Raw genomic sequence first — 26,677 nt, forward strand, 5'->3', positions numbered from 1 at the left:
TGACACTTTATTTCCTTGCTGGTAGGGTTTATCTTCGCTTCATAGATTTCTGGCTTCCTTAAGTGTTTCCTGGGTAGAAAGCAGAGCAAGCACTGTTGCAGAGTCTTGTCTACTCCCTCTGATTTCTGTGAGCGGTATATCCAATTCCGGATCAATAGTAATCAAGTCAATTTTTTAAAAATGTTGCTTAAAGTGACCGAAAAATGGATTTAAAAAATTTGATCACCATGACATGAAGGAGTGTTCTTCACCCTTTAAAAATAAACACTGAATATCCCTAGGATCCCCCACGTATGCCACTTTTCTTTTGAAATGTTTCATGTAACAGTTTAGTTTTTTCCTTCACTAACCACAGTTTGGCTGAATGCAGTGGTGTAGGGTGATTATCTCAGAAGCTGCATGGCCTTATTCAACTACGTTTTACCATGTCTGTCTTCTTGTGATCATTACGTCATCGTCATTCAGCAACTGAAACATCTGTTTAGTAATGCCAGACATAAGGAGCTGGATTGTACTAGCTGCATGTTTGCTAAAACAAGGGATTCAAAACGTTGATATTAATTCTTCATGCCTAATATAGGTTGAGTGCCAATTATCTGATTATTCACCTCTAAGTTGTGCCGTGATATTTGAGAACAAATAAAATGTCCAATCTAGTTATCGCAAGACATCTCTATCTAAACATGTAAACATCTCATGGTGCCAGTGAGGAATTTAATCTGAAGACCTTTGGCTCTGAAGGAGAATTTCTGAATAGTTCTGAGCTTATCAAACCTACAAAGCCTGGAATAAAGCCAGCTTGTGGAGCAATGGTTCATATTGTTGTAGTTCCTTTGCTTTTCTTGACTGTGCTCAGGTGAATATTGATAGTGAAATTCCTTCAAGATATCTCTTGAGGCATTGTTACATTGCAATTTATGAATCTAAAACTAGTACAGAAATATGAAAATATTGAAAAGGGATAATGGATTTGGAAATGTTTCAAGTATGTTTTGTGTCATGATGATTTTTCCCACAACCCACACCTCACTTCCTTCGCTGAAGCCCTGACTTCTCTTGGGGCAGTAGAAGTGTTCCTAGTCATTGCAAATGCTAATTGTGCTGCTGGTAGCAGAAAATTCATGCTCCTGGTTATGCTTTATGCGCTTGGCTTTAACCTGTAACAAAGTAATAGTCAAATATAATTGTCCCATATATTTAAACCAGATTTCTATATTAACTTATCTTTTTAGAGAAGATTCTTTCAAGGGAACTTGAAATTGCACGTGTATTTGTTTTCCAGCATAAGTTTGAATGTCCTTACTTATTGTACAGTACCTTTTCTAAAGAATGTTGTAATGCCAAGAAATGTGTAATATGTATATAAAGGACATAGCCGTGATTGTGATTAATCTTTTCTCATGAGACTGTTGGACTGGACATATTGGTCCCTTCCTAGACTTTATTCCAGTGGGAGTTCTCCTTTCTACTTATTGATATCTTCAGAAATATTCTGTAAAACTGCATTTTCTTCCCCACCCCTCCACCCCCAATTTGATTAAGTACCGATACTAATTACTAGGAAATTGTTACAATTGTTATGATGAAAATTTAATCTTTCTCTGGTAGTATAAGGAATAGTATACTTTTAAACATTTTGCCAATGCTTATTACACTTTTACCACAAGCTGAGTACCAGATGTCTGAATGTGTTTCTATTGAATGAACTTGGAAAATGCAGGACAGAAATTTGTGTTTTACTCTGCCGCTTTCTTGCATATTGTAAACAGGCTAAATATCACTCATATTATCAAAGCACTTAAAATCAGAACAGAGGAAATATCAACTAAACGTGCTCAGTTGAACATGCTAATTATTAGACGAAGACAGTTCTTGTGTATCTGGTTGTTCTTAGGACTGAGTGTTATGAGAACTGTACATGTTATACACAACCCTGCTTATTTTGATAGATAAGAGAGTTCAGGTTTTGATAGATAAGAGACTTCAGTTTGTATCTGTAATTGGCAATGAAATTACAGATTTATATACCGTACATGTATAAATATGCTCTGGGATAATGAATACAAATTAATTTGGAGACAAATCTGAGGTAATAGAGAATGTGTTACTAATTAACTTAATTGTGTTTCTCTCCTGTGCTCGTGTTCACCCAGTTAAGTAGCTAGCTGCACCTCTGAAGGCACTTGGAAATGAATAATTTGTTTGAAAACTTTTCTTGCTTCAGAAAGCACCTCATTGTACCAAATACAATTTTCTCCATTTTGATACTGACTTGCACATGTTTACAGTGCATGAGAGTAAATCAAGTCTTACGGCTTCCTTCACTGGTCGTCGGCTCGAGGCATTAAGCTGAGTCTCTGTAGTGAATTTGAAAAGGCTATTTAAAGTCTATTTTGGATAAACCCTTGCTGGGATTTGTATAATCTGAATTCTGTTGCGATAGCCTATCTTTCTTGTTTTGAAAATCATGTGACACTGAAGGGACAAAGTGGTGGTTAGTGGTATCATGCTCTATTGTTTTAAAAACTGAGGATTGCAGTTAGATGTAATTCAGCAAGGGAGAAGGACTTAGGCAAATAAAAGTGAAGATAAGACTGTGAGCAGAATAATGATATCTTTAAAGAATATTCAGGCCTTGCATTTCCAGCTGCTCTGAGCAACAGCAAGGGGAGAAAACTGTATCAGTTTCTGAGCTATAAAAAGCACAGACCTTTTTCTGCTCTGCTGGATTACAGGAATCAATAATTTCACATTTTCTACACACCACGGAAGTAAATGCCTGATCTCAGTCATGTCACCACATGGCAGATCAAAACCCTCAGGATCAAAGAGATTAAAGTAGCACAAGCTCTCAAAATATTATTTTCTGATTGAAAAACACTGATTAAAATTTCTGTAGAAATTAATGCAATGAGTTACTATTAAAATTTTTTTACAGGAAAAGTCAGTCCCAGTGCAAATAAAAAATCCCTTTTCTAGATGTTCCTTTAAAAGTGCTTCATCCCTGATTTTATCTGTAGCACATTTCTTCATGATACCTGTTTCAAAAGCCTCAACTCAAGGTAGTTAGAAAGCAAACTATTTGTGACGTGGCTCTTATTTCAGTCCTGAGGGTGTCTCGCCCTTTAAGGAAGGATATTTTGCATCTTACAACTGAAACAAAATGAGCTGATTTGCACACTGCTTTTTTTTTCTACAGAGGACAGGCTGTCGTGACAAGAGATGGGGGTGAGACTTTGGAGGTAGCTAAGCTGCCTCCGTACAGAGGAGGAGGATAGCTGCACGTCAGTCCTGAACAAGCCTACTGGGATTAGTCCAACTTTTGCATTATTCCAGCTCCAGGCAGTAACCTGAAAGTTTCCAGGAGGTTAAAATAATACTGTAAGTTGCATCAACCTGTGTAGCAGGTGACCCAAAGGTAACATCACTGATATAGATTATGGATGAGTGGATCCATAGTCCCGATTTTCATAGTATCATGAATTTGCTACCACTGACTTTTGTCTCTAACTTCACTCTTTCTTGATATGGAAAAACCCTTACCGTGTTTCACCAGTTATCATGTTTAAGTAATTTCACCATCATGGAACATCAGAACTAAGAAGCCATCTTCTGTTCTATGGGAGGTTGAGAAGCTGATGAAGGGCTTTTGCCAAATTCCCTCATTCTACTAAAGAATGAATGTGCAACAAATTACTCGAACAGATTTAATAAACTGGCACAATTACTGGCAGGCCTGACCGGCCAGTCTTTTTCATATCGGACATTAGTCAGACTCATTTTTCTGTTTGCTAAAAGTTGGTTTTGCTAGCAATTCAGACTCTGGGACCCATCTTCAAATGGATCTGCACAAGTGGATCCCTGAACTTGAAAGAGACCAATCACATGAATGGCCTGAAAAGAGTTCCCCGGAAGGACAGGGCCATTATCTGAATCAACTTCAAACTGGAGCCCCATTATAAAAAAGTATTTCTCTTTGGTAGACAGTCTGTCCTCCCAGAGGTGCTTTTTATGATTTTCAACATGAGAGGAATGATATCATGGATAACGAAGAGCATGTTAAACAGGCTAAACCTTGAGAGTTAATAGGTTGCTGGTTATTTATTATAACAATGATATGCCTGTGCTTTCAAGTATGCAGCAATTAATAAACTCCCTTACCACAGGACCTCAGCGTTATCCATAATATTGTCAAAACCATTCAAGTTGCACTTTGTCTCAACAGAAGCAAAATGGTATAAGGAGAAAACATTTCCTTTGTCTTGGGAAAATAGAGCTATCAGTTGAGAAATAACACGAGCTGGGTTGTAATTCATCTATTTTCTCACTTTTATGGTGTATTTGGGGCCTAATTTTGAAGGATTCCAAGAAATTTAGAGAAGGCTGGGTTCTATATGGTCTGTAACTATTTTCTCTTTGTTATGAGTATGTGCTTTTACTCTAAGAGACTTAAGTCATCTTCTCATATTTGCTGCTGACTTATGCTTGTTGCCCTAATTTTCAAATTTGAAAAGAGAAGATTAGAACTCAGCAGAACTTTTAAAGGAAATATCTTTCAGCCAAAAGTATGGATTCATCTATTCCAGTACATTTTGTGAATGTATACTAATTTAAAAGTTTATTATTTGTTTGAGCCTGATTTTTTTTTTTTAAATCAAAATATTTCACTTGTACATATTTAAAATACAATTTCAGGACTGACTGGCTTTTTTTTGAAATTTCACTTTGTTTTAAATATTGCAATGTTGTAAAAAGATAATGTGAACCCCAAGTTTTCTTCAAAAAATGTTTTTCAGAGTGACGAGTGAACCAAAAATTATTTGCTCAGCTCTGTTTCTTCTACCACGCTGTAAGGTTTCCTAATCCATTCGCCTTGAAAAGTCTGCTGGCAGAGAACTGGAGCTCGGAGAAGTCCAAAATCCAGCACGGGTCATTCTCTTGCGTATCTTGGGCCTAATTGACGAGGAAATAATTACGTTCCTCCGCAAAAAGGTAAGACTGAACAACAATGTTAAACAAACCATATGGTTTGTTTAAAAACTGTCAGAAACTCACTGTGGTAATGAAACTAACTGTAAATGTTTCCGCAGCTGGGCTGTACCTCCTCCGGGGCGAGGACTGCAGGCAGCTTGTCGGGTGTTCGGTGTCCGCAACTGCAGTTCCTTGGAACCGTGGCGGTATCAAGAATAACAATCACAGAATGCCCAAATGGTAAATATGTACTATAAACAGCTTTTTCTGATTTAGAGTATCTTAAATAGTGTGTCCTACATGGAAATAGGTATGTCTTGAGCATATTTCTTTTTCTGCTGGAGATAAAGAGTTGTACCCCAGCAAGAGTGCACAGGCACTAGTCTAAATATGCGCAGCACTTCCTTGGTCGCCTCCCAGAGGCCACGTCTCTGCCACTGATGCAGAAAAAGCTATTATTGGGGGGCTTGGTGGGAATCAGCCTGCAGGAAAGAATCCAGTTTACTGTGGCACAAGAGGAGGAAAATGAAAGCAAAAAAGGTCACGGCTAGCCAGAACAGAGGAGTAGATATTTTTGTTTGACTTTTGGTCGTGAAAAAAGGAATGGCTAAGCAAACTTTCCATCTGGAGAGGTGTCAGTGTCACAGTTTAGATGTGAATGATTAATGGGAAAGCGCATACAAAAAACAATTTACAATATCGCAACAAATATGGAAACTAGTCTGCAAGTTTATTTTTAATTTAAGTTTAAAAGTTAATTTAAATGAAAATGAAATAACAACACGTTATATTTGTATCTAGTTAACCAAACACCACTCAAACTCTAATTATTAATCACCAAGCATTAAGTAGTCAGTAACAGGGAATAAAAGGTAGATATGCTGAACTAATACTGAGGCAAGTGCACAAAGGGCCAGAACAAAAAGAAATGTTAATTAAAAGATAATGTCAAAGGGATAGAATGTTTTCTTGGGATAACAGTCTCCCGCTGCTAAATAAATACCAAGGTGAAGTCCAGGCATCCATCAAAACTGAATGCCGAGCCAAAGCCAGCATATTTTAAGAAGAAAGACATTTATCTGAAACTCTCATAAAGAGACATTACTCCTTGTGAGAAAAAAGTGCTTCTGTACATTTATCCTTGGTTTGATAGATATTGCTGCTATTGATGGACCATTTTTCATGATGGTGTTATTGATTTAGCTGTACAATTGCATAAGAAATGCTTTTTGTATATATTCAAACAGGATTAGTAAAGTACACTTAGAAATTGGCTTTTGACTTGAAACTAGCGTATTTTTCTTGTGTGCCTGAATTTAGGGATGGTGTTCCTGGGATGAATCTTGACCTGACAAAATCAGTGGGAGTTCTGCTGCTCAGTTAGGTAATATCACTGTTTCACTTTTGTTTTCCTCATTCTGCTGCTGACCTGCTATGTCTCTTCAACTACTGGCATCTTGCTCATTTTATTTTATAACGAGAATCATATTTTCCTATCCAAAGATACTGTTTGCGTGGAATAGCTTTGAGGCCCTTGATATAAAATCACGGCAGCAGCTGATGTAAAAATCTGAATATTGGGGTTGAGTTTTTCTAACTCCCGCAACATTGGACCAACTGCTTTTCCTGTGACCTCCCAGTTCCCTTTATCGAACGTCTTCTGCATTTGACCTTGTATCATCCTGTCCGTCACGAAGATCACGTCGGTTTCCACACGTAAGACGGCGTTAAAAACATTTGCCCCGGAGCCGTGACAGCACTACCCCTGACCCTTCCACGCGTGGCACCCGTCTCTCTGCAAGTGGCCGCTCCGTGTCTCCTGCCCGAGCGCCCCGAGCCCCGCGCTCCCTGCGCTGCTGCGGCGCCAGCGCTCCGCCGCCGCGGGGGCCCCGCCCCCCCGCGTCTCCGCCCCGCCCCCCCGCGTCTCCGCCCCGCCCCCCCGCGTCTCCGCCCCGCCCCCCCGCGTCTCCGCCCCGCCCCCCCGCGTCTCCGCCCCGCCCCCCCGCGTCTCCGCCCCGCCCCCCCGCGTCTCCGCCCCGCCCCCCCGCGTCTCCGCCCCGCCCCCCCGCGTCTCCGCCCCGCCCCCCCGCGTCTCCGCCCCGCCCCCCCGCGTCTCCGCCCCGCCCGGCCGCTGGCGCTGTCGGTGCCGGGCCGCAGGGCGCCGCGTACCCTGCGCGGCCTGGCCAGCGCGCCCGCGGAAGGCGGGGGGATGTGAGTACCGCGCCAGGCGGTGCCGGCAGAGGGACAGCGCGGGCCCGGCGCTGCGGCGGGGGCTCCGCCGGCGGGAGGCGGCTCTCGGGGCGGCGGGAGGGCTCGGCCGGCGTCCGGGCCCGGCGGAGGCCTGCGCGTCTTCGGGGCCCGCTGCCCACCCCTCCCCGGGGGCAGGGTCGCAAGGTGCGCCCGGGGAGCCGCGAGGGGCGGCGGCCTGGGGCTGCGGCAGCGCCGCTTCGCCCACGCACGGGCCCGGCCGCCCCCTGTCCGCCCTGCGCCGCCCCCGCCCGCGGCAGGTGGGCGGTTTCGACCGCCTGAAACCGGCGTCAGCACCAGCCCCAGGCGGGCGCCGGGGGCACCTGCTCCGCTCCCGGCGGGGCCAGCCCCGACCCCGGCCGGGCGGCGGCGGGTGTCCCGCTGCAAGTAGGGCGCGGACCCCGGGGAAACGTCGCCTTCCCTCGGCCCCCGCGGTGCCGAGGCCCTGCTGCCAGGGGGGGAGGGGGCCGGGGCCGGGGCCGGGGCCGGGGCCGGGGCCGGGGCCGGCACGTCCCCGTTTACAAAAGCCGCCTTTTATTGCGGGGTGAGGCGAGGGAGGGCTCCAGGGAGCCCCGGCCCTGTGTGTGGGTGGTCTGTGGGGACTGCGGGCTCTGGTGAAAAACCTCCATTGTCTTTGGGCTTTTTGTTTTGTTTTTAACTGGATTTTAAAAGGGTGGTTTTGAGCCTATTCAGGCTGGAAATAAGGGTTTTTCTGTTTGTATTGTTCACCTGACAAAGGACCCTTCTGTCTTAGTAAGTTGCGAAGCCTTTTGCAAACTTGAGCTAAATTTCGGGGATCAGGAGATGTATCTGCATGAGGCAGCAGAGCGAGTACATGGCAGGGTCTGCGGCAGAGGCGGGAGGCCATGACGGGTGGGGTGGGCTGGGTGTGAACACAGAGTTGCCTCTTGGACTTGGCCTGCTGACCCATGTGTGCACGGAGGTGGTCACCAGATACTCGGTGTGTGCATTTGTAAATGCTTGCCTGTTCTGTGAATGGCTTGTGAAGGAGAGCTCTGAGCTGCCCGTGCCGTTGAGTTTTGGAGAATATAAGAATTTGGAGGGGCAGTAAGCAAAAGTGTTGGTTAAGGGTTACAGGCATGAGATCTAGAGTTGAGAGTATCTCCTGTGGTTGTATGCTACGCAGATACAAACGCAAGCCTCTTTAATTTTGCTGAGCTGGTCACAAAATAATCTGTTGCTCCTAGGAAAGGATCCTAGAAGTCTTGTCAACCTTGTGTTGTTAGAAGCATCACGTGTAGCAGCAGTGTCGTTTGTTTTTTTTGATTGTGTTTTGATACAGACTTTAAAACATGAGTCTAGTAATGTACTTGTTGATGGTTATGTTGTCTGTAAAACTGGATGCACCTTCTAAGGTGGATGAACTTGGAGAGGTGAGGGGAGAGAAGCAAATATTTCCATTAATTAACGTCTGCAGTGAACTTCATAATTAATTAGTGTACATTCTTCAGTTATTCTTTCTTTCCCCACTACTGGTTAGTTCGAGAGTTTAACTGTACTGATTGGAAGTGAGAGATGTTACTCTCCTGACCCTGCCATTGAAGAGCAGTTAAACAACCGAGTGTTTCCTTCAGTAACCATGGGAAATAGCATCTTCAGGAATCATTAAAGTTGGTATTAATATGGACTTCAATTTGTAATTTGGAAATTTAGTGAAAAACATTTGACTTTGTAAATAGTTGCTAAAAATGGTGACTAGTTTGTTTTTTGCTTTTCAAGGCCTCACAGAACTGAGTTGTATGAGGATGCTCCATCAGCATGCTGGCCTATCGTATATTCTCCAGACTACAACATCACATTCATGGGACTTGAGAAACTGCATCCATTCGATGCAGGGAAATGGGGAAAAGTAATCAATTTCTTGAAAGGTAAAATAACAGAAGATACCTCTTGACTAACATTTGCACAAAAGCTGATAGAAATTTTGTAGTTAGTGCAGACTTATGTTAATAATTGCCAATATAATAGTGACTGTACATCATCATTGCTCATTGTGTAGATTTAAGCTATGCTCTTTAATCATATTTGGAGTACTTTAGTATTTTTATATATTTGCAGACTTAAATCTTAGCAAGTTAAATTGATTGTAGGATTTCTGAGGTGAGTTGGATGTCATGTGTTACACACTGTTGAAGATCTTGCCTATGAAATATTTACAAGATGAAATTGTAATGTTAGAGCTAACATCCTACACGAGGGCTTTTCAATACAGAGGTTTGTTTCACAGTCCTTTGAAAATGTATGTTCTAGCCTGCTCCACTAAATCAACCCATAGTTTTGGTTTCTGCTCAGTCGTGGTGTGTGCGCGGAGTGAAACTTCAGAAATGGGATTGAAAATTCAAGCTCATTAAATGATTTGCTCTCTCCAGAGGCATGAATAATACTAGTCAGAGTAACTAGTTTGGTTCATTCCAGTCTGGCCCAGAGCATTACAAGACTGTGAGTAAAAAGGAGTAAGGAGGAACATGAGCATAGCAACGTCTTAGACCGTCTTAAAACATTTCTGGTCTTTGCAATTTGAATGAAAGCATGAAGTGAGCAGAATTTCATTGCTTGGCCTTTACAGCCAATGCTCATGTGGGATATTTGAGAACTGTTTCCACCTCTGAAGTGAGCACCAGAATCTTGACTTTCAGCCTAGCCCGAGTTAGGTGCAGAATGCTGGAGCCTTGTGGATATAGCTCAGCATGCTGTGTTTTGATACTCAACAGGTTTTGAATGATTCAAACACTTACTTTCAGTTCTAGATTAATGTATGAGAATAAGATTTCCTTTAAGTTCCCCCTTGAGGATAGGTGCCGTTTGCCGTTCCAGTTTATTCTTTCTTTTGAGGACCAAGCCTGGATCTAAAACAGAACACAGACTTCAGTTTTGTAGCAATGAATGGAAAATCCTTCTTATCTTAGCTGCAAGCTTACAAGCAGTTTGGCTTGCAAGACCTGAATTGCAGTTTGGGAGTACTGTGTCTAGCTTCCTATAGCCTTGTGTTTCCATTGCTTTACACCTGGTGTAACCAGAACGGGGACATTCCTTGTGGCTTGTGAAACTACGGGTGTTAATGCCCGGCTTGCTGCGGGGTGTAACTTAGTTGTTCAACTTAGACTGCGGACAGTCTGCTGGCAAATGGTGCTTTTCAGGCTGAAAGATAAGTGCAGCTTGTATAAATCCATTCTTTATCAACCTCCTGATATTATTCTGACAATTTTTGGGAAGAGCTTTGAGACGCCTCTGGTGACAGGCAGAACTGTTTGTGATGGTGCTTACTATTTGTTTGAACAAATCAGAAGATATAGGCAGAAATACATTAAGGAAATACAAATGTAAGAACCAAGGTTAGGATCAGGGCCTATAAAATCTTGGCATCTCTTCATTGAAAGTTTAAGCTTTCTCATCAAGTTAAAAAAAAAAAAAGGCTTTTTCTCTTGCCAAGACAAAGGTTGTCTGAGAGCCAGGCCTCTTCCATTTATGTGGTCCTAATGACTCCTTCAACTGATGATCTTTTGCAAATAAGTATTGCCCTTCCGACTTTAGGCTGCCTTGTATTCATTTAACTGAGGTTAAATGAATTCTAAGACTCCGTTTAGTAGCTGAGTTTTGGATCTTCCCTCTAACAACCTTAAATAATTAAGTCTTGGGTTCCGTGACCGTTTTCTTAATTAATCAAAGCCTTTGCCTTTCTTCTCCTTCTCTGTGTAAAGTCTTTTCCTGTAGCTTTTTTCTGTGTTAAGTGTCCACTCTTTACTCTCAGTCTTTCCGAGAAAATTAGTTTTCCCAGTCACTTTACTTTCCTTGCTTTGTAAAGCGGAAAGACGCCACAGGATACCTCAGGGTGCCCCTGGTTTTCTCTGGCTCTGTAGCAACTCCTGGCAACAGTGACCTACAGTGTTCCCTACCACCTTCTAGAAAATCACCAGTGAAAATCTTTCTACGCTTACCTTCTCCTTCCTCGAGAATGAAACTGTTAGCAGTTTGGCTTTCTGTCTGGCACCAATGAATGAATGAAATGTTTCTCAAGCCTCAGTCAGGAGAAACGTAAGCTTGCCAAAACAAATGCTGTTGCAGGTGCTGTTCTTGTATAATGCTTCAGAACAAAATCTCTCACACTTGTGAGTTGTTTTCTTCCTCCTCCAAGTATAAAATTGGAGAATAGGTACAGTCTTAGGAGGCTGCAGCTGTGCAACAATTAAATATCAAAACTTGTCTGGGAAGATCAGCATGGTGCCTTATATTTGTCGTTTGTAGTGATCGTATGCAAAGCAACATTGCGTTTCTGACTCCTTGGCTTTTTTAGTTGACCCTAACTTGAACTTTCTGGCAAGTATATCCAGATGTATGCATTCGGATGTATTATCTTTGATCACATTCTTAAATCTTGGAGTGATATTTTGTAACTTGCTCTTACAAAACTAGGTTTTTAAATAAACTATCTTTTGGTCTCTAAGGGGAAGAATTAATAGCTGATCATTGGTATTTCTTGAAATTAAATGGAGGCAGGGGTGTGACAGAAATACCCTAATTAAGTGTAAGCATTCGCTTTCATGAATGTCCAAGCAATTATTTTATTTAGAATTTTGATTTTTTTTTTTAATTCTCCTCTGATTTAAGGAATTAAATACTACTATCAGATGTGGAATTTCTTAAAGCATGTTAAGAGAGTGCTGAATATTTATGGTATGAGCACTAAGACTTCCCTGGTGTATCAAGCTCTAGACTGTAAGGATTCTTTTGTGTCTGTCCATCCTCTGTCACTATCTGTCTTTTCTTTTAGTTTAAAGAAGTAGTTACCACGATTACACACTGAAAACTTTCTGTAAACAATATTTATCATATACACACTAATTTAATAGCTTACATGTATAGAGGGTATGTATTTGGAAAACTTGTAAACACTGAGTAAACAAAAGTTGTTTCAGATGAAGTTATTACATCAAGGTCCAATTCTTTGGCAGGGTGAAATACGGGAAGTTAAGCGATGGTATGCAATGCCAATTGTTATTTCTCTCCTGTTTCAGAAGAAAAACTAATTGCGGATGACTTGATTGTACAGGCACGGGAAGCTACTGATGAAGATCTCTTGGTTGTTCACACAAGGCGCTACCTTAATAAATTAAAGGTGCTGTACTTATTAATGCGTTTTTCAAGCAAACTGTCTAGAATTAGTGTCAAGGGCAACAGATACCCTACTAGATTTGTTATAGAATCAACTTTCACAGGTTATAGAACGGTAAATTTTTAATTCAACATTGTCATTGAGAATACTGAAAGAAAAACATAGAAATAATAGGCAATTCACACTATAGAGGAGTGGAAAGGGAGTCTACCATGTTATATAGGTGACCTGAAATGGCATTTCACAAAGTTAAATGAACATAAAGAAAATTTTAATGTTTGAGATGCAGATGATATTCTCTTTAGTGTGAGGGTTTTAGTCTTCAGAAGTGTAAATTTTGATTTACTCTAGTAAAATATGGTTCTGAAATTGAAAATACATTGGATGTTTCTTAATGCAAGGTTGCTTTATGAGCGCAAGGTGACATGGCTTTTATTTTGCAACTCTTTACTTGGAGGGCAGAGAATGGATTTGTATTAGAAATAATCTTCCATTTCATAATTCAAAAGAAGTTATTCTGAGTCATCTTTGCCCTTCCACAGTGAAAGAGTCCTTGTATTGCTATTTCTGCAAAGTTTTAGTTTTCTGTGTAAGGGACCTATTATTTGTGTGAACTTTTTTCTCTCTTACTCCTTTTCTGAGTTCTCTTACCCATCCTCATTCTTTGCTATAAAGTTACATGCAATTTCATACATCATTAGATTTGATCTTATTGCAGCTATTCTTGATATTGAGCTTCTAATTCCATAGAACCACCCACCTCTTTTACTGAATTGCTTTTTTGAAACAGGATGTAATGTGCATAGCTCAGTTTGGAATACCGTAATAATATTGTTAGTGCCTACACGATGGCTTCACAGGGAATTGTCTGTATAACTTGTGTCTTGGTGTTCAAAACCTGTACATTCAGATGTGATTAACTGTCTATCTCTTGTTCCCCTTTTCTTGAGAGAATATTTCCTGCAATTGTAGAAACTGGAAGATGTTGTATGGGTCATGCCAGCAAATTCCTGCCCAGCAGGAAAGATAAAAGTGCTTAGTTGCAAATGAAAAATAACGTGGCTAGACATGAAAAGGCCCTGGGTATCCTCTATATTGCCTTATCCAAAGTCTGCGGTGCTATTTTTTTTTTTAAAATCCAGACAAATACAGATCTACCAATAAATGGCATAGTTTTATGTTAGATCAGCTCTGAAGACTACAAAGATGCTTGTGTTTCTGGGAATGCCTAGGTCTCTTAATAACGGAGCACTTGAGTATTCTTCATTTAAAATTCGGGCATGAATTTGGTAGGAAATTCCATATACTTGCAAGAAGAGGTGGTGGTTGGTATCTTAGCAGCAGCTGAAGAAGCTGGCTGGAGGTTGGTTGAAGAGAAACAAAATGGTATGCACAAAGTAGATCAAACAGTACTGGAAATCAGTTCGGTGTTGGAAGGAAAGGTCTCCCTGTTTCCCTGCTTTAGGTAACGTGACTAGTCCTTACAACAAAATTTGGCCTTTTGAATTGAGGTGATTCCGCCTCAGTTATTGCTTTGAGGAACTTGGGTCTCTAAGGTAATGACTGGACTTCGGATAATTTGCTTGCAGTACTTTTCCACTTATTGCCTTTTTCTAGTGTTACATAAAATAATGAATTTCCTGCATATCAGCATTCTGAAATTTTGGAAGGAGAGAGGCAATGAGGTTAAAGCTAGTTTCAGACCATATAAGTCTTTCACTTGAACTGTTTTTATGTACGAGATGTTCTATGATAACATATGTGAGTGAGTACTGAAATGCAAATGATGAGGATAACGCTTGTGTGTCAGTGGAATGCAAAATGTGCTTTTCTGAAAGTGATCTGAAACACGTGATTGATCAATTGAACTTACAAATTTTAATCTGTTTTATATATTTGCAAATTATGTAGGTTTAAAAATAAAAAGTAAATAATTTTATTAGAAATTTCAATTTTTATGCCTATTGAAGAGTGGATTGATTTGATTATAGTGAGTGTTTTCTGGTGCTCAAGTGCTCGTGTGCTTTGACTCTTGCCCGGTCATGTGAGTGCCTCTGCCGGGAGACCAGAGGTACCCGTCTCTGTCGCCTGGTGGTGTTGGCAGTGTGCCTGGGGAGGGAGGTGGGACTCCCGGGAGTGAAGGTAGTAGAAGCAGGCTCGTAAAATAATTGGTTCAGCCTGTGATTCTTCTGGCTGTTTGAGGTGTTCAGATAAAACAGCACACAGTGCATCCTGGGCTGCCTGCATTGTGTTAGTGACCATAGGGCACTCAGCAGCTGAAAACGTGTGGATAAAATGTGCACCTTCAGAAGTGCTTAAAATTCCCCTCAGTTCATCAGTTCATGCTCTTCTTGCGCTGTGATCTCTTGTCTCTTTTTGCTTCCTACATTGTGCTTTTGCCTTGCTCAGTTTTTTCAAACTTCATTGGTGAAAAATTTATGAAGGCTAGTGGTGGTTTGCTGTAAAATGTTCATTTAAAAAGTCAGAAAGCAGATAAATGAATTTCATCCTCTTCACCTAAATTTTAATGTAAATGTTAATGTGTTGGGTAAAGGTCTGTAGGAATATACAAAAATGTTATTTTAAAGGTAATGATATGTGAATATGCTTGGAGAGAACACTGAACAAGAATACTCAGTCTCGGGGAACAAGGTCTGACAGGTTTCAGTATTGACACCGCTGTAGGGCATTCTTTGCAGCTAAAGTAGCTATTAGACCTCTTAAAGAAAAGGATGAAGTAGCATTTGGTTAACAGGGATTTGTTTCTTTCCTTTTAATATTTCCAACTCATTGGTTGGGAGACTGATGCACCAAAATTGTTTTTTGGCTGGTTGGTTTTCTTCAGAGTAGCACCTGGTTGTCATCAGTTTCTTATTCCTGATGATAATAGTGTGTATATACCTTACCTTAGAAACTTTTGTGAAAATTACAAGCTCCCTACTCCCCTTCGTGATTTTATCTTATGTTAATTCAAGCTAAAAACATACTTTCTTTATCTATTGAAGATGGACCCAAATAGCTTTGTCCCAGGCAAGCTTCTAAATATAAAATCATGTTAGTTGCTTGGTGTTGGATTTGTAAGTCTGTGAATTTTCCCTTGAAGCTGGAACTAGCTCCAGGAACTTATCAAAGATTTAAACACAGTTTAAATTTAGATATTAAAGAGCAAAATTGCATTTTTTTTTTTTTTAATTTCACGTGTTGTTGGCTATTTTAAAATGCTGGAATGCAATGAATGCGTAACATAAAAGGCAGTACATCAGAGGTTGGTTTTGATCATTAATGTGCTGTTTTTATTAATCCAGCATGTATCAGCATAAAAGCAACTACTTTAGCTTTATCTTCCTAAGGTTAGTTTTTCAGTTTAACTTTTAGTCCTTGAACAATAATTATTTGAAATAATTTGTAAAGTTATTTAACTTTACTAGGAGGAGTTTTTATAGTTAAGGAATTAAAGTTAATGGTAATAATACTTTATAAGTAAAGTCCTGCTAGAATATCCTCATTAAATGTATATGTTGTTACAGAGTTTGGGCTGAAGCAAGGAAAATGAAGAACTCTTGAAGTTGGGATTTTTTTTGTTTCGTTTCGGTTTTGGGGTTTTTTTGGATGTAACATCTTGGTATGGTGCTACACTTAGCCACATATAATGATACCGCCTAGTAGTTAATTTGGTAGGAGGCATGTATTAAAGGAAAATATTCCTGGTTAAGGGTTAACCTGACTTCTTTACTCCTTTTAAGAAAACAGGGAGTGAAATTTTTTAAAAACTGAAACTTAAATTCATACATTTAATTATTTATCCAAAACACAGGAAGGTAAATAATTTTTAAAATCTTATGATATTAGGAATAGAAATAAAGAAAGAGTTAAATGGAGTTGATAACTGAAAAGAAAAAGCGAAGGCATGTTATTGAACAGTGTTTATATATCATTATTACTCTTCCCTGAATCCAGACCAAGTTTTAATTTCTGTTAAGTTGCATAATTACATGTCTACAAAACTTCACTAGAGAATCATTAATTTGATGATGGCTGAGTGAAAGCAAGTATCTACCAAAAGAAATATTAACTGATATTATTCTGATACATGCAATTTGAATGCAAAAAATAGTGATTAAAAAAAAAAAAAAACAACAAACAAAAAAAACCCCACAACACAAAAATTTGAAGGGTTTGTTCTCTATCAAAGGAAAGTAATATGTGTGAGGACTTGTGTTATGGAAGCTAACTGACAGCCTGGAAAACATAATTAATGTAGTTCCTCATCTATTCAAAATGATTTTTTATTTTTACAACATGAAGAAGCATACAATTATATAAAACCAATTCCTTTTGATTTCTTTTTTGAATATATACATAGCTGTTCTGAGAATTTATTGCAAGAAATTTGGAAAGCAAAATTAGCACATTGAAGAAAAAAAGCACAAAACTGTCCACAGTTTGAGGCAATATATTTCTCAATTATTATAGTGGTGTCTTTTGAGAAGCATATTTGTTAATTTATAGCTGCATTCTTGAACCCCAAGACTTTCCTCACCGTTGAATGACTTTTTCCCTGTATGCTAGGAATTACATAAACACAGTAAAGGACTAAGTCTGAAGCAGTGAATGTCTCTGGGCTTGGCACTGTTCTGTAAATGTCCTCAGCTGTGAATAGAAAGCTTTGCTTACTCTTTACTCGTACCATGTCTGGATTTCTTGCATGCACTTAAAAACCTGCAGCAGCGTACATGTTGATTTGAGTCTTTATTGCTCCCACTTCTTCCTGTTGAGATTAAAATTTTTTTAAACTGTGTTAAAACTTTCTGAAATTTTGTGATCATCGTTTACATTTGAGATCACAGTTTATTCTATCCAAATGTGACCTTTTAAATTCCATTTTAGAACAACAGGATTGAATCTATTTTTTTACACTATGCTTGTTAAAAAGCTAAAATATCTTGCAGAAGGACTTTCTCAAGATTGACTCTATTATAAAATAATTAAAGCACTTTATTAAAGATGGAGAGCTGATAGTATGGTAACAGAATAATGTCTTACAAATATAAAAGTAGTAAGAGCTTAAAATGAACTGTTAACAAAATATAGTTAGTACTTAAGAACTGTATGAATAATACCACCCCTCCACCTCACCCAGTAGTACTTTGTGGTTGAAACATTGATAACTGGGAAGCCAAGTTAGCTTAAGTTTTTTTGAATATCAGAGGACCCTGAAATTAGTGTGTGATTGTCTTTGCTTAAAATTGACTGCTTGTACATCCTATCATTTGTAAACAGACAGCTAACAGTAACTGGGCAACGAATGTACCAAATCTAGTTAAATTTCCTAACGCTGAAGAAAATGGGATCTATTCAGAGTCTTTGTACAGGGTGTCAAATCCGTAATTCTCAGTGCCTGAATGTTTCAGTATTGGATGAAGAGGTATATTCTTTCTTGTGACTTATGCTTTGAAATATATTTAGAAGTGTTATCGCTGGTAGCCATTTCCGTAGAAGTTCCTTGAAGTAATCTATATGTGTTTGCAAAAAAAGCGCTTACATATTGCACCTTCAAATCATGTTCTTGATGATATGACTTTTTAACAAAATGTTTCCTTGAAACATTTTCCAGAAGTGTTTAATATGCTAAATAAATTTTAATCAATTCTCATGCTAAAATTTGCACTGTGTGTTCACTTAAGTATTTGAACTTCTTAGTTGAGTTGTCTGTTTGTTTGTTTTTCCTTTCTCCTTGGTATATCCTTTTGACCTGACACAGGAAAAAATATTTTAGGTTTGAACAACGTATCAAGTGTGGCTTGCTATTAATACTGCTGAAGGACTGTTTACAATTCTTCCTCCCAATTCCAGGGATATTAGATTTTCTGAAATACTAGCTTGCTGAAAAATTGCTGATTTATTACCATTTGATACTGAAATCTGAAAAACCTAGTGATGGTGATTGAAAGTGATGATTCTCATAGTTAACAACTTGAAGACGAACCTATTTGGAGGTTACGAATATGGACTGTTGTGGTCACCTCCATCTATAAGTATTAAAAATCTTGCTAAGGACCTGTGAGCTCCTTTTCTGTAAATAGGAACTGATAAGAGATCTAAATGTCATCATTAAGACAGGCTACGTTAATTGGAACATTTTTTTTTCCCCTTGTAGTGGTCATTTGTTGTGGCTACAATCACAGAAATTCCACCAGTTGCCTTCCTTCCCAATTTCGTTGTTCAGAGAAAAGTTTTGAAACCTCTGCGAACCCAGACAGGAGGAACAATAATGGTAAGGTGCTCTTGATTCACTTCTATTGTGTTTAAACTTGTTGATCAAAACACTATAAACCTGTGAATTGTAATATTTTGTATAACTCAAAGGCTTGAGCCCTGGAGGCCTGTAGAGGGGAGTGAGTTAGTGTACAGTCCTACACATGAGCAAAGTTTGCCGCTTGTTAGCAGCTACCGAGGTGAAGGACATACCTGATTTATGGTCCGTAATTTTCAGAAGCGGAAGAGACAGTAAGGGGCAGCCTGGGCAAGCAATGATAGATATGGCAGGACTTATGGCAAATACAGAAACTGAATTAGTTTTGAACGGCGTTCAAATAAAGGCAAATTCTAGGAATGGGAGGTTTCAAAATTGATAATATAGAAGCTATTTTTAAAGCACATATTTACCAAATGGCCTTGGTACCCTATGGGAAGAGATGCATGGTTTGGTTTGCTCTTGAGACTAGGTAAGTGTTTAAATTTAAAAATCATATCACCTTGCTCATTTTAATGATTAAAATTAGTTTATCTTTTTTCTCTTGTAAATACTACATAAGCAGCTCAGCTGAACTCCAGTGAGACGTAGCCTGTTTCACCTCTAACAGAATTGTTTTCTAATTAGTTAAGAGTGCTCTGGTCAGAAGCGTCACCAGACATTTAATTTTGCCTGAGAATTGCCATTAGAGATGTTGAGGAAGTAGGAGGAAAGAAAACAGTTAATAGCTGGAGCCAAGAATAAGTTATTTAAGCCGTGTGTTGAGGAAAAGATGCCTTCATAATTGTAAACCGGTAACTAATGGAACCTTTTCTGCCCTTTTTATCATTCCTTCTCATATTAGAGCTAGATTCAGAAACTAAACAGCGTGGAGCTGGGAGAAGATGGTAACAGTGCCGGTCTCTCTTCGCAGGCACTGAGCTGTAACAGTTACATAAATGGAAGACACATAATCCTATCTGAAATCATTAATATCATGTACAAATAGATCTTTGCCGCATTTTAGCTACTCTTCCTGAAGGTAGCTGTCACAGTGGGTGCATGTGAAAAGGATAGAAGCCCATATTGCTTTTTCTATATCTATTTGAAGCCAGTTACTGCAGAACGCTATTCTGTGGGTTGGCAAACCTTTCAGAGTACATTTATGCCAGATATGAGATTACGATTTATTGCAACTACTGGATATTAAAGGTGAGCGAAACTGGGAAGCCATAACTGAATGATAAAGGAATGGCGTTATTTTCAGAAATAGGCTAATAGGTAGCTTCCCATTACTGTCAACAGAAATGTAGGTACTTAGTAATCTGCACTGGAATCAAGGTTTCTTATTTTTAAATGCTTACCTTCGTGAGTGTATCAAGAATTCATTGAAGACATAAATAATATAAAGAACTCTTCTATGACTAGTGCATAAAAGGCAGTGCAGTATGGTTTTCAGAAACAATGAAAAAGGTTAAATCTGTTTGTGAGTCTGACTTATGAGAGTGATGTGAGTGAGCCCAAAAGTTTGGTGAAGCAGTTCTCCAAGTTTTCTTTAATTTCGTGGGGCTGATCTGAGATTAACTGTTGCTACTATCATTTGTGTGTATAAGTGGATCTGGGCACTACTAAGTTTCAGCCCTCTTGGGTTTTACTATGTGAAATAAAAGTAGAGGGCCAGTAGTTATGAGCTTTTAAGACAAGATAAATACCCTGCTTTTTAATGATAGAACTACTCAATGCCTGATGCTTTATTGGAAAAGAATGGCAATTTCTTTCAGTATTTTAGTACTGTTGTTAAATCTGCGTCCCATCCAGCGGCTGGATTTGCAAGTTTGTATGTAAAAGTAACTCTCTGCCAGTTGTTGTCTTCTGTTACCAAGAGGTAGTGGAGAAAGGAATAGAATGGACTGGACAGCTTGTGACTGGACTTAAATATCTACTGTTAAGATTCAGAAACATCTTCTAACAGTGCAATTTAATTGTTTTAAGCATGTCATCTTAACTCCCTTTGTAATATCCAAAACACTGGTCATAGATATTTAAAAATCTGGAGCCCTTCAAAAAGTTTGAGTATATCATCACGTTTGAGCTGTGTTGCAAAGTGATGCATTTTATTATTTATAATGGGGAATGTAGTGTTTACGTAATGTAGCTCTTCATGATACTGTGAAGTACTCAGAGTAGTTGAAAAATGTATCGACATACATATGCATGTGTTCAGAAAAATCCTGTGTATGATTGGAGGCACAGGTGAGTGTTGTAAACACAGCAGAGAAGTAGCAAAGGAAGATTTCCAGTAAGTTTTTGAACATGAGGGTAGTAGAGGGAAAAATCAAAAAGTCACCCCTTTGATGCTGAAATTGTCTGTGTGAAGCGAGTTAACTGCTGCTTATTGTTCTGAGCTGTTAAATAAAAATGCCCAGTGCTTTCTTCCTAAATCATTAGGACAATAGCGAGTCCTGTGACATTTGCATGTTTAAGTATCTTTAAAAGGTTGCTGAGTCTGGTTTTAATTCAGGCTTGTGAATGGGAAATGGCTTTCTTTTATAAAAGAAAAGTTGTATGTATTTTGCCTACCTTGGACTCTGTTTCTCCAGCTATTGTTGTTCTCACCTCTTAAAGCCCATTTCCTAATTCTACTTTAATTCCCTTGTGTTGCTCTGTCGTCTTGGATGTACATTACTTAAAGTCAAAGAATAGTGAGGTAAGGAAATATGTGAAAGTGTTTGTACAGTGTAGCGATATCTGATGCTTTTGTTGAAGCCTAAAAGTCTGCATAAGCATGAGAAAACCAAATAAACTACTGACAATGTTAAACCAACCTTTAAGGACAATTTAAGTATGTGAGTTTGGAAAGAACATGCTAGGTTCTGGATAAATCTTTAGACTTACTGGATTATGGTAATAGGCTAGATAACAAAAAGTGCTACCTCCTTTAGTAGGTGTTAACTGGCAAAAGTGGAGATGATGGAAGTGCAACACAGTGTATCTCCTTAATGCAAACCTGCATGAACCACCTGGAACGTTTCCTCCTAGCAATTTACCAGCAGGAGCTGGAGATATCAGCAAAACCAGTTTGGTGCTATCTGTGTAGTCATCTTGCTTTCAGTGGACTGCTGGGAAGTTTGGGGGTAGTTTGACTTTTTATAGACTGGGTAGTAGTAGAGAGAAAGAATTCTGGTCATGTGGTTCATGTAGTTCAAGTTGCTTAAAAATTTTTGGTTGTCACTCACAGACGAAGAAGTAGCTCCATTCTGTCTCCATTTGGTCCTTCAGCATGGCTTCAGACTCCTGGTCAGTTCTCTCGTGTGTGCCGTATTTCTGACTGCAGTCAGTAGTGGTTATTGAGAGAGGGGTTTTGGTCTGCAGAGTCAGACAATAAAATTTGTACAATTCAGAAGTACAATCTTCTGCTATTCCTGACGGTCCTGTTCATTATGAAAATTCCTGTTGAGTTTCTGTACTTTTTAATGATTTTTTAGCAATATGGGAAGATTGTTTTTTGGTGAGGAATCCCTAGGAAGTATGCTAAATCACAGATAATGTGCTTTCCCTGTGACTTAATGGGTTTTATAGTTCAGAAACTACAATCTTTTCTCAAGATCTAATTTGTTTAAGTTAGCACATTCATAACAGGATGATGTTTACCTTCCCAGTAGTTTTCTTAATACTAAATTAGAACTCTTCAAATATAAATATTGGTGATGAAGAACTCTCGACTGTCCAAACTTCCTTTCATATATGATGTGTAATATGTCCTTTCCGTGATTATGGAAAAAAATAATCTCTTTTTACATTTTTTCCCTCTCTTTTTTTTTTTAAAAAAAAAATTATCTGTAGTAATATCTTCTTTTTTTATCATGACACTTAAGGAATACTGCAGTTAAACACTTGCTTGACTCTTCCTGGCCAAAGTAAGTCAGGTTTTAAAATTAAAATTTCATCATTTAAGCCTTGTGTATCTCTTCTCTGTCAATACTTTCCCTTCCCTGAATGTCATTTGGGTTCAAAGGAGAGATACAGGCACAGTTTTTCTGTATTGGAGGGAAAAAGATCGGTAATATTCTATACTATGCATGTTATATCACATAAAAAATAAAGGAAGTCACAGGACACTTCATACTGTAGCATTTTTCTGTCCCCACCCCCAGCTGAAATGATGTTAATCTGTATTTTCAGGATTTTGAGCTTAGGTTCCTCCTATTTTTACATGAGCAGGAAGGATATTGGGAGATTCTTGCTCATTTTTTACTCTTACCAACACTTGCACTTTCCCTTTTTCATTTGTCTATTAGGGGTCGGTGTTCACCTCTGCAAAGCGCAGTTAGTTTTAGGTCTGTTCAACTGCCAGAGAATGGAATACAGATGAGATATCAACTATTTTTTCAAGTAATTATGCTGAGGATAGTTTTGTATGGTTCATATTCAGACATCTGGTTCAGAATGACCTGCAGTGGTAAAACATCCAAAAATTCAATGGGCACGTCCAAATACCAAGAGTTGCATTTGGGGTGGCAGCAGAAAGTGTTACACGGTTGCCTCGTTCATTCATGAAGTTCTCACTGTAATTTTCTTAAGGCAGGAAAGCTTGCTGTTGATAGAGGCTGGGCAATCAATGTGGGTAAGTACAAATGTAGTGCATTAAATGATACTTGAAATAGTGTGTTTAAAATCGTATTACTTTCATTTAGCATGATGTGTATTCTGTTTATAATAACAGAAAGTGACTGGATTGTGTCTAACTAAAATCAGCTCTAAAGGAAAAAAAAAATGGAAAAAGTACTGGATTTGCTTTCTCATCCACTATCCCCCGCATTGCAGTTTTATAATTAAATATTTTTTTCAATGAAAAAAAAGATAACTGGATAAACATATGATATCATATATAAGGAAAAAGGTGTTTGGACTGAAGTAGTGCGAAAAAAATTAAGGAAAAATGTTTAGAGTAAATGTAAATATTTCAATAAAATATTTGTTTTCATTAAATTATAAAATAATTTTCATAGATTTTGTCATCAGCTAATTTATATATTATACCAGATCAAGGTGTTGGTTGATATGCTGGAGAGCAGGGCCGTACCCGTTAGTGTCTATTTTTGGCTGTGCAGTTTTTCGTGAAAGACTTGAATGAACGAATTATGAATACAGTGAATATAAATCTGCTCTCCTGCTCATAGCAAATAGCAATGCAAAACCAGTAAACCATTGAAGCAATATTTTGTGTCGTGTAAGACTTAGCTTGTCTTTTTCATAGAGCTCATAAATTCTGGGATTTTTCCATTATTTCTTACACACATCTTCTGCAAAGTGACTATCGAATATTAAAAATTAAATATACATTAAAAACAAATCTAAAAGCCTGTCATATTTACTGATGTATAAAGTGAGCTTGTTACGTTTCTTGCTTAGATATTTGTAGTGGGTTTCTCAGTAAAAAGTTCTGTTCTATTACATAAAAAATATGTTTTGGGAGGGGGAGGTCTAAGTACTTTTTTCAGGTAAAGAGTGTGTTTGTGTTTTAAAGAGGAGTTCTTGAAGTTTCTTCTGGTCTGAGTGTTTGCAGAAGACAATGGCTGTGCAAATAATAACATCGTAGTTCTCAGTTTGTTTTTTTTTTTGACCCGGTGTTCAGCATAGGAAGGAACTTTCCCCATGTCCTTTCCACCTGCCCCATAACGGTAATTGTGCGACTCCAAGACGCCCGGGGGAGCTGAGCTTTCAGAGCGCTGTGCTGTCATGGGGGCACCCTGTGTTACCTGTGTACATTTCTCAGTTCTTAGGGTGGTTGCTAGATGAAGGGGACAGTTCCCTTTGATCTGGGCGTCTGCAGATCCTTTGCCTGGTGGTCTGGTAGGCCACACGTAGGATACGTACAGAAACCCTATGAGGTGTTTTGTGTTGCTAGGTAAGGGTTTAACAGCTCTAGGTGCGGTATTTGCTAAAGAAAAAAAGTGCCTGACATGTAAGTGATTTCTGTCTCTTTGCAAAGACCATCTATGTTCCTCAGTATCTAGCTTTTCACCTCTTCAACATTTTTATGTTTAGGGGGTGGTTTTCATCACTGTTCAAGTGACAAAGGTGGAGGATTTTGTGCGTATGCTGATATCACACTGGCTGTAAAGGTAAGAAGTATTCTTAAACCAGTATTTTCTACTATTTGTGCAAATGGAAAAAAAATCCACATAAATTCATAAGAGCTAATTTACATCTTAATAAGAGAAAATAAAACCATCTATAGGTGGGTAGGAATGGCAAAATGTTGTGGTACTTGATGCTGCAGAACATAACGCATATGCAGTATTGTTAAGTGGAAGGGAGGAGTTGCAGGGATCAGAATCATAGAATCGTTTAGGTTGGAAAAGACCTTTAAGATCATGAAGTCCATGATCTTAAAGGTCTTTTCCAACCTAAACGATTCTATGATAACTAGAGCTTTTGTAATTAAATATATTAGAATCACTTAGCTGTTTGTTTGGTGAATGAAATAAATAGACACGCACTACATTCAAATCAGAACAGTAATACACTGTTCAAGCTTCAAGCCTCCAGTTTAATGTCACCTAACTTCATAACTTTCTCCATCTTTTTCTTTGCTTATATATCCAGTTCTTATTTGAAAGAGTACAAGGGGTGTCTAAAGCCACAATTATTGATCTGGATGCTCATCAGGTGAGTAGTTTACCTGTATTCAGTGTCACAGATGTTTTGCTCGAAATACAAGTGCGCGATAAATACCATTTTTTCTAATAGTAGTATAAACTGGCAACTCACAGAATACAAAGGTAATCATGATAGAAACTGAACAGTTTAGTTGTTTAATTATTTTATGGTCCAAAAGGCTGTTAAGCCAGCTTAATAAAATTAAACTGAGTTGTAGCTCCATCATGTGGCTAGATTTAAAAATATTTGAGTTGCATATTGATCTGAGGCAGAAGAGTCTCCAGAATAGATTAGTATTCCAGAAGAAACAAGAATCTCTTAAAACAGAATTACAGTTAGTTCAGCACGTGTGATCATTGCAGCAACCTTTGCAGGGGATGGATTTGACCTTCAGTGTTTTAATGGAAGGCCTGGCTTCAGGCTAATGAAGTAAAGAATACATCACTCTTCACCTGGTAAAGTGATTTACTGTGAGAACTGAGAACAAATCTCATGTTGGGTAGGATTCCCAAAATAAATCGTGAAAGGAGGGAAATAGTATTTTTAAAAAAGCAGCTAACGTACCAAAATTATGTCCAATCTGAAGCGATGAAGATAATTTATTATGTGTAAATAAACCATTTTTAAGTAGCTCCATGGTAGCGAGGAAGCCTAATGGCTGCAAGTTTTCCATCTTCCATCATTTCTCTTATCTGCAAGTTAAGGCATCCTAAAATTACCATGAAATAAGGACATAGATCTTGCAATAGAAAGATGTTTTGTGTTCGTGATTCTCTTCAGCCATCTCTGTCAGGGTGTGAATTTTTTTGTGCTTTTTGGAGTGTTTTTTGTTTTGTTTTTTTAAAAACTTCTTGGAATGTATTTTGTTTTCAGGTATCATGCTGGTAATCTCAGTCTAAGTCTCATACTAAATCACCCCTTTGTTTCCTTTCTTTGGGGAATGAGAGGTGTGTGAAGTAGTAGCTCAGCAGATCCTTTTTAAGTATGCAGATACTCTCATCTTGTAAGTGTTCCAATTCTTGCTGCATTGGCGAGTTTCACCTTTCATAAGAAAATGGTTCACCCAGAGGCTCTCATATTCCTAGGTTTCTTTTGATGAACTGTTTATTTGTGGACTAAAGGTGCTGAAGAAATAAGTAGGAGTTGCTATTTTTTAGCATAAAGAAATGCAGTCCTGGTTCTTCCCATTCCCTTTTTCACACACATTGACTAGCTTTAGCCCAGTTTTTCGTTTGTTTCCAGGAGGGGAAGTTGTAGCAGAAATATAGCTTAACTGTCCAGGGACATAAATTACGAATTACAGAAGATATATCTGGAAATGTCTGTTTCTATAGTTTAAATGAAATTCTATTGGAGGTAGGGGCTGGGGTCCTGTGTGATACACTGATTTCAACAAAATTATCTTGGTGATTGCTGTGAAAAAATGATTTTTA

At 38.8% G+C, this 26,677-nt stretch overlaps 1 protein-coding gene across 5 annotated transcripts in view; it reads left to right on the forward strand.

Annotated features, from left to right (window-relative positions):
* The first annotated feature begins 7,094 nt into the window (after nt 1–7,094).
* Nucleotides 7,095–26,677, forward strand: part of HDAC11 (histone deacetylase 11) — a 29,188-nt gene continuing 9,605 nt past the window's right edge. For 2 of the 5 annotated variants that reach the window (XM_075159426.1, XM_075159427.1), the window contains exons 1-7: nt 7,095–7,182; nt 8,959–9,107; nt 12,252–12,352; nt 18,507–18,623; nt 23,163–23,205; nt 24,630–24,706; nt 25,191–25,253. In XM_075159426.1, coding sequence (XP_075015527.1) covers nt 7,181–7,182; nt 8,959–9,107; nt 12,252–12,352; nt 18,507–18,623; nt 23,163–23,205; nt 24,630–24,706; nt 25,191–25,253 — 552 coding nt within the window. In that variant the 5' untranslated portion in view covers nt 7,095–7,180. Of the gene's footprint in view, nt 7,183–8,958; nt 9,108–12,188; nt 12,353–18,506; nt 18,624–23,162; nt 23,206–24,629; nt 24,707–25,190; nt 25,254–26,677 lie in introns of those variants that run through there. The other 3 variants (XM_075159429.1, XM_075159428.1, XM_075159430.1) reach the window with 3 other exon arrangements.

The sequence above is a fragment of the Calonectris borealis genome, chromosome 10 (genome assembly GCF_964195595.1).
Source record: "Calonectris borealis chromosome 10, bCalBor7.hap1.2, whole genome shotgun sequence".
Lineage (NCBI taxonomy): Eukaryota > Metazoa > Chordata > Aves > Procellariiformes > Procellariidae > Calonectris > Calonectris borealis.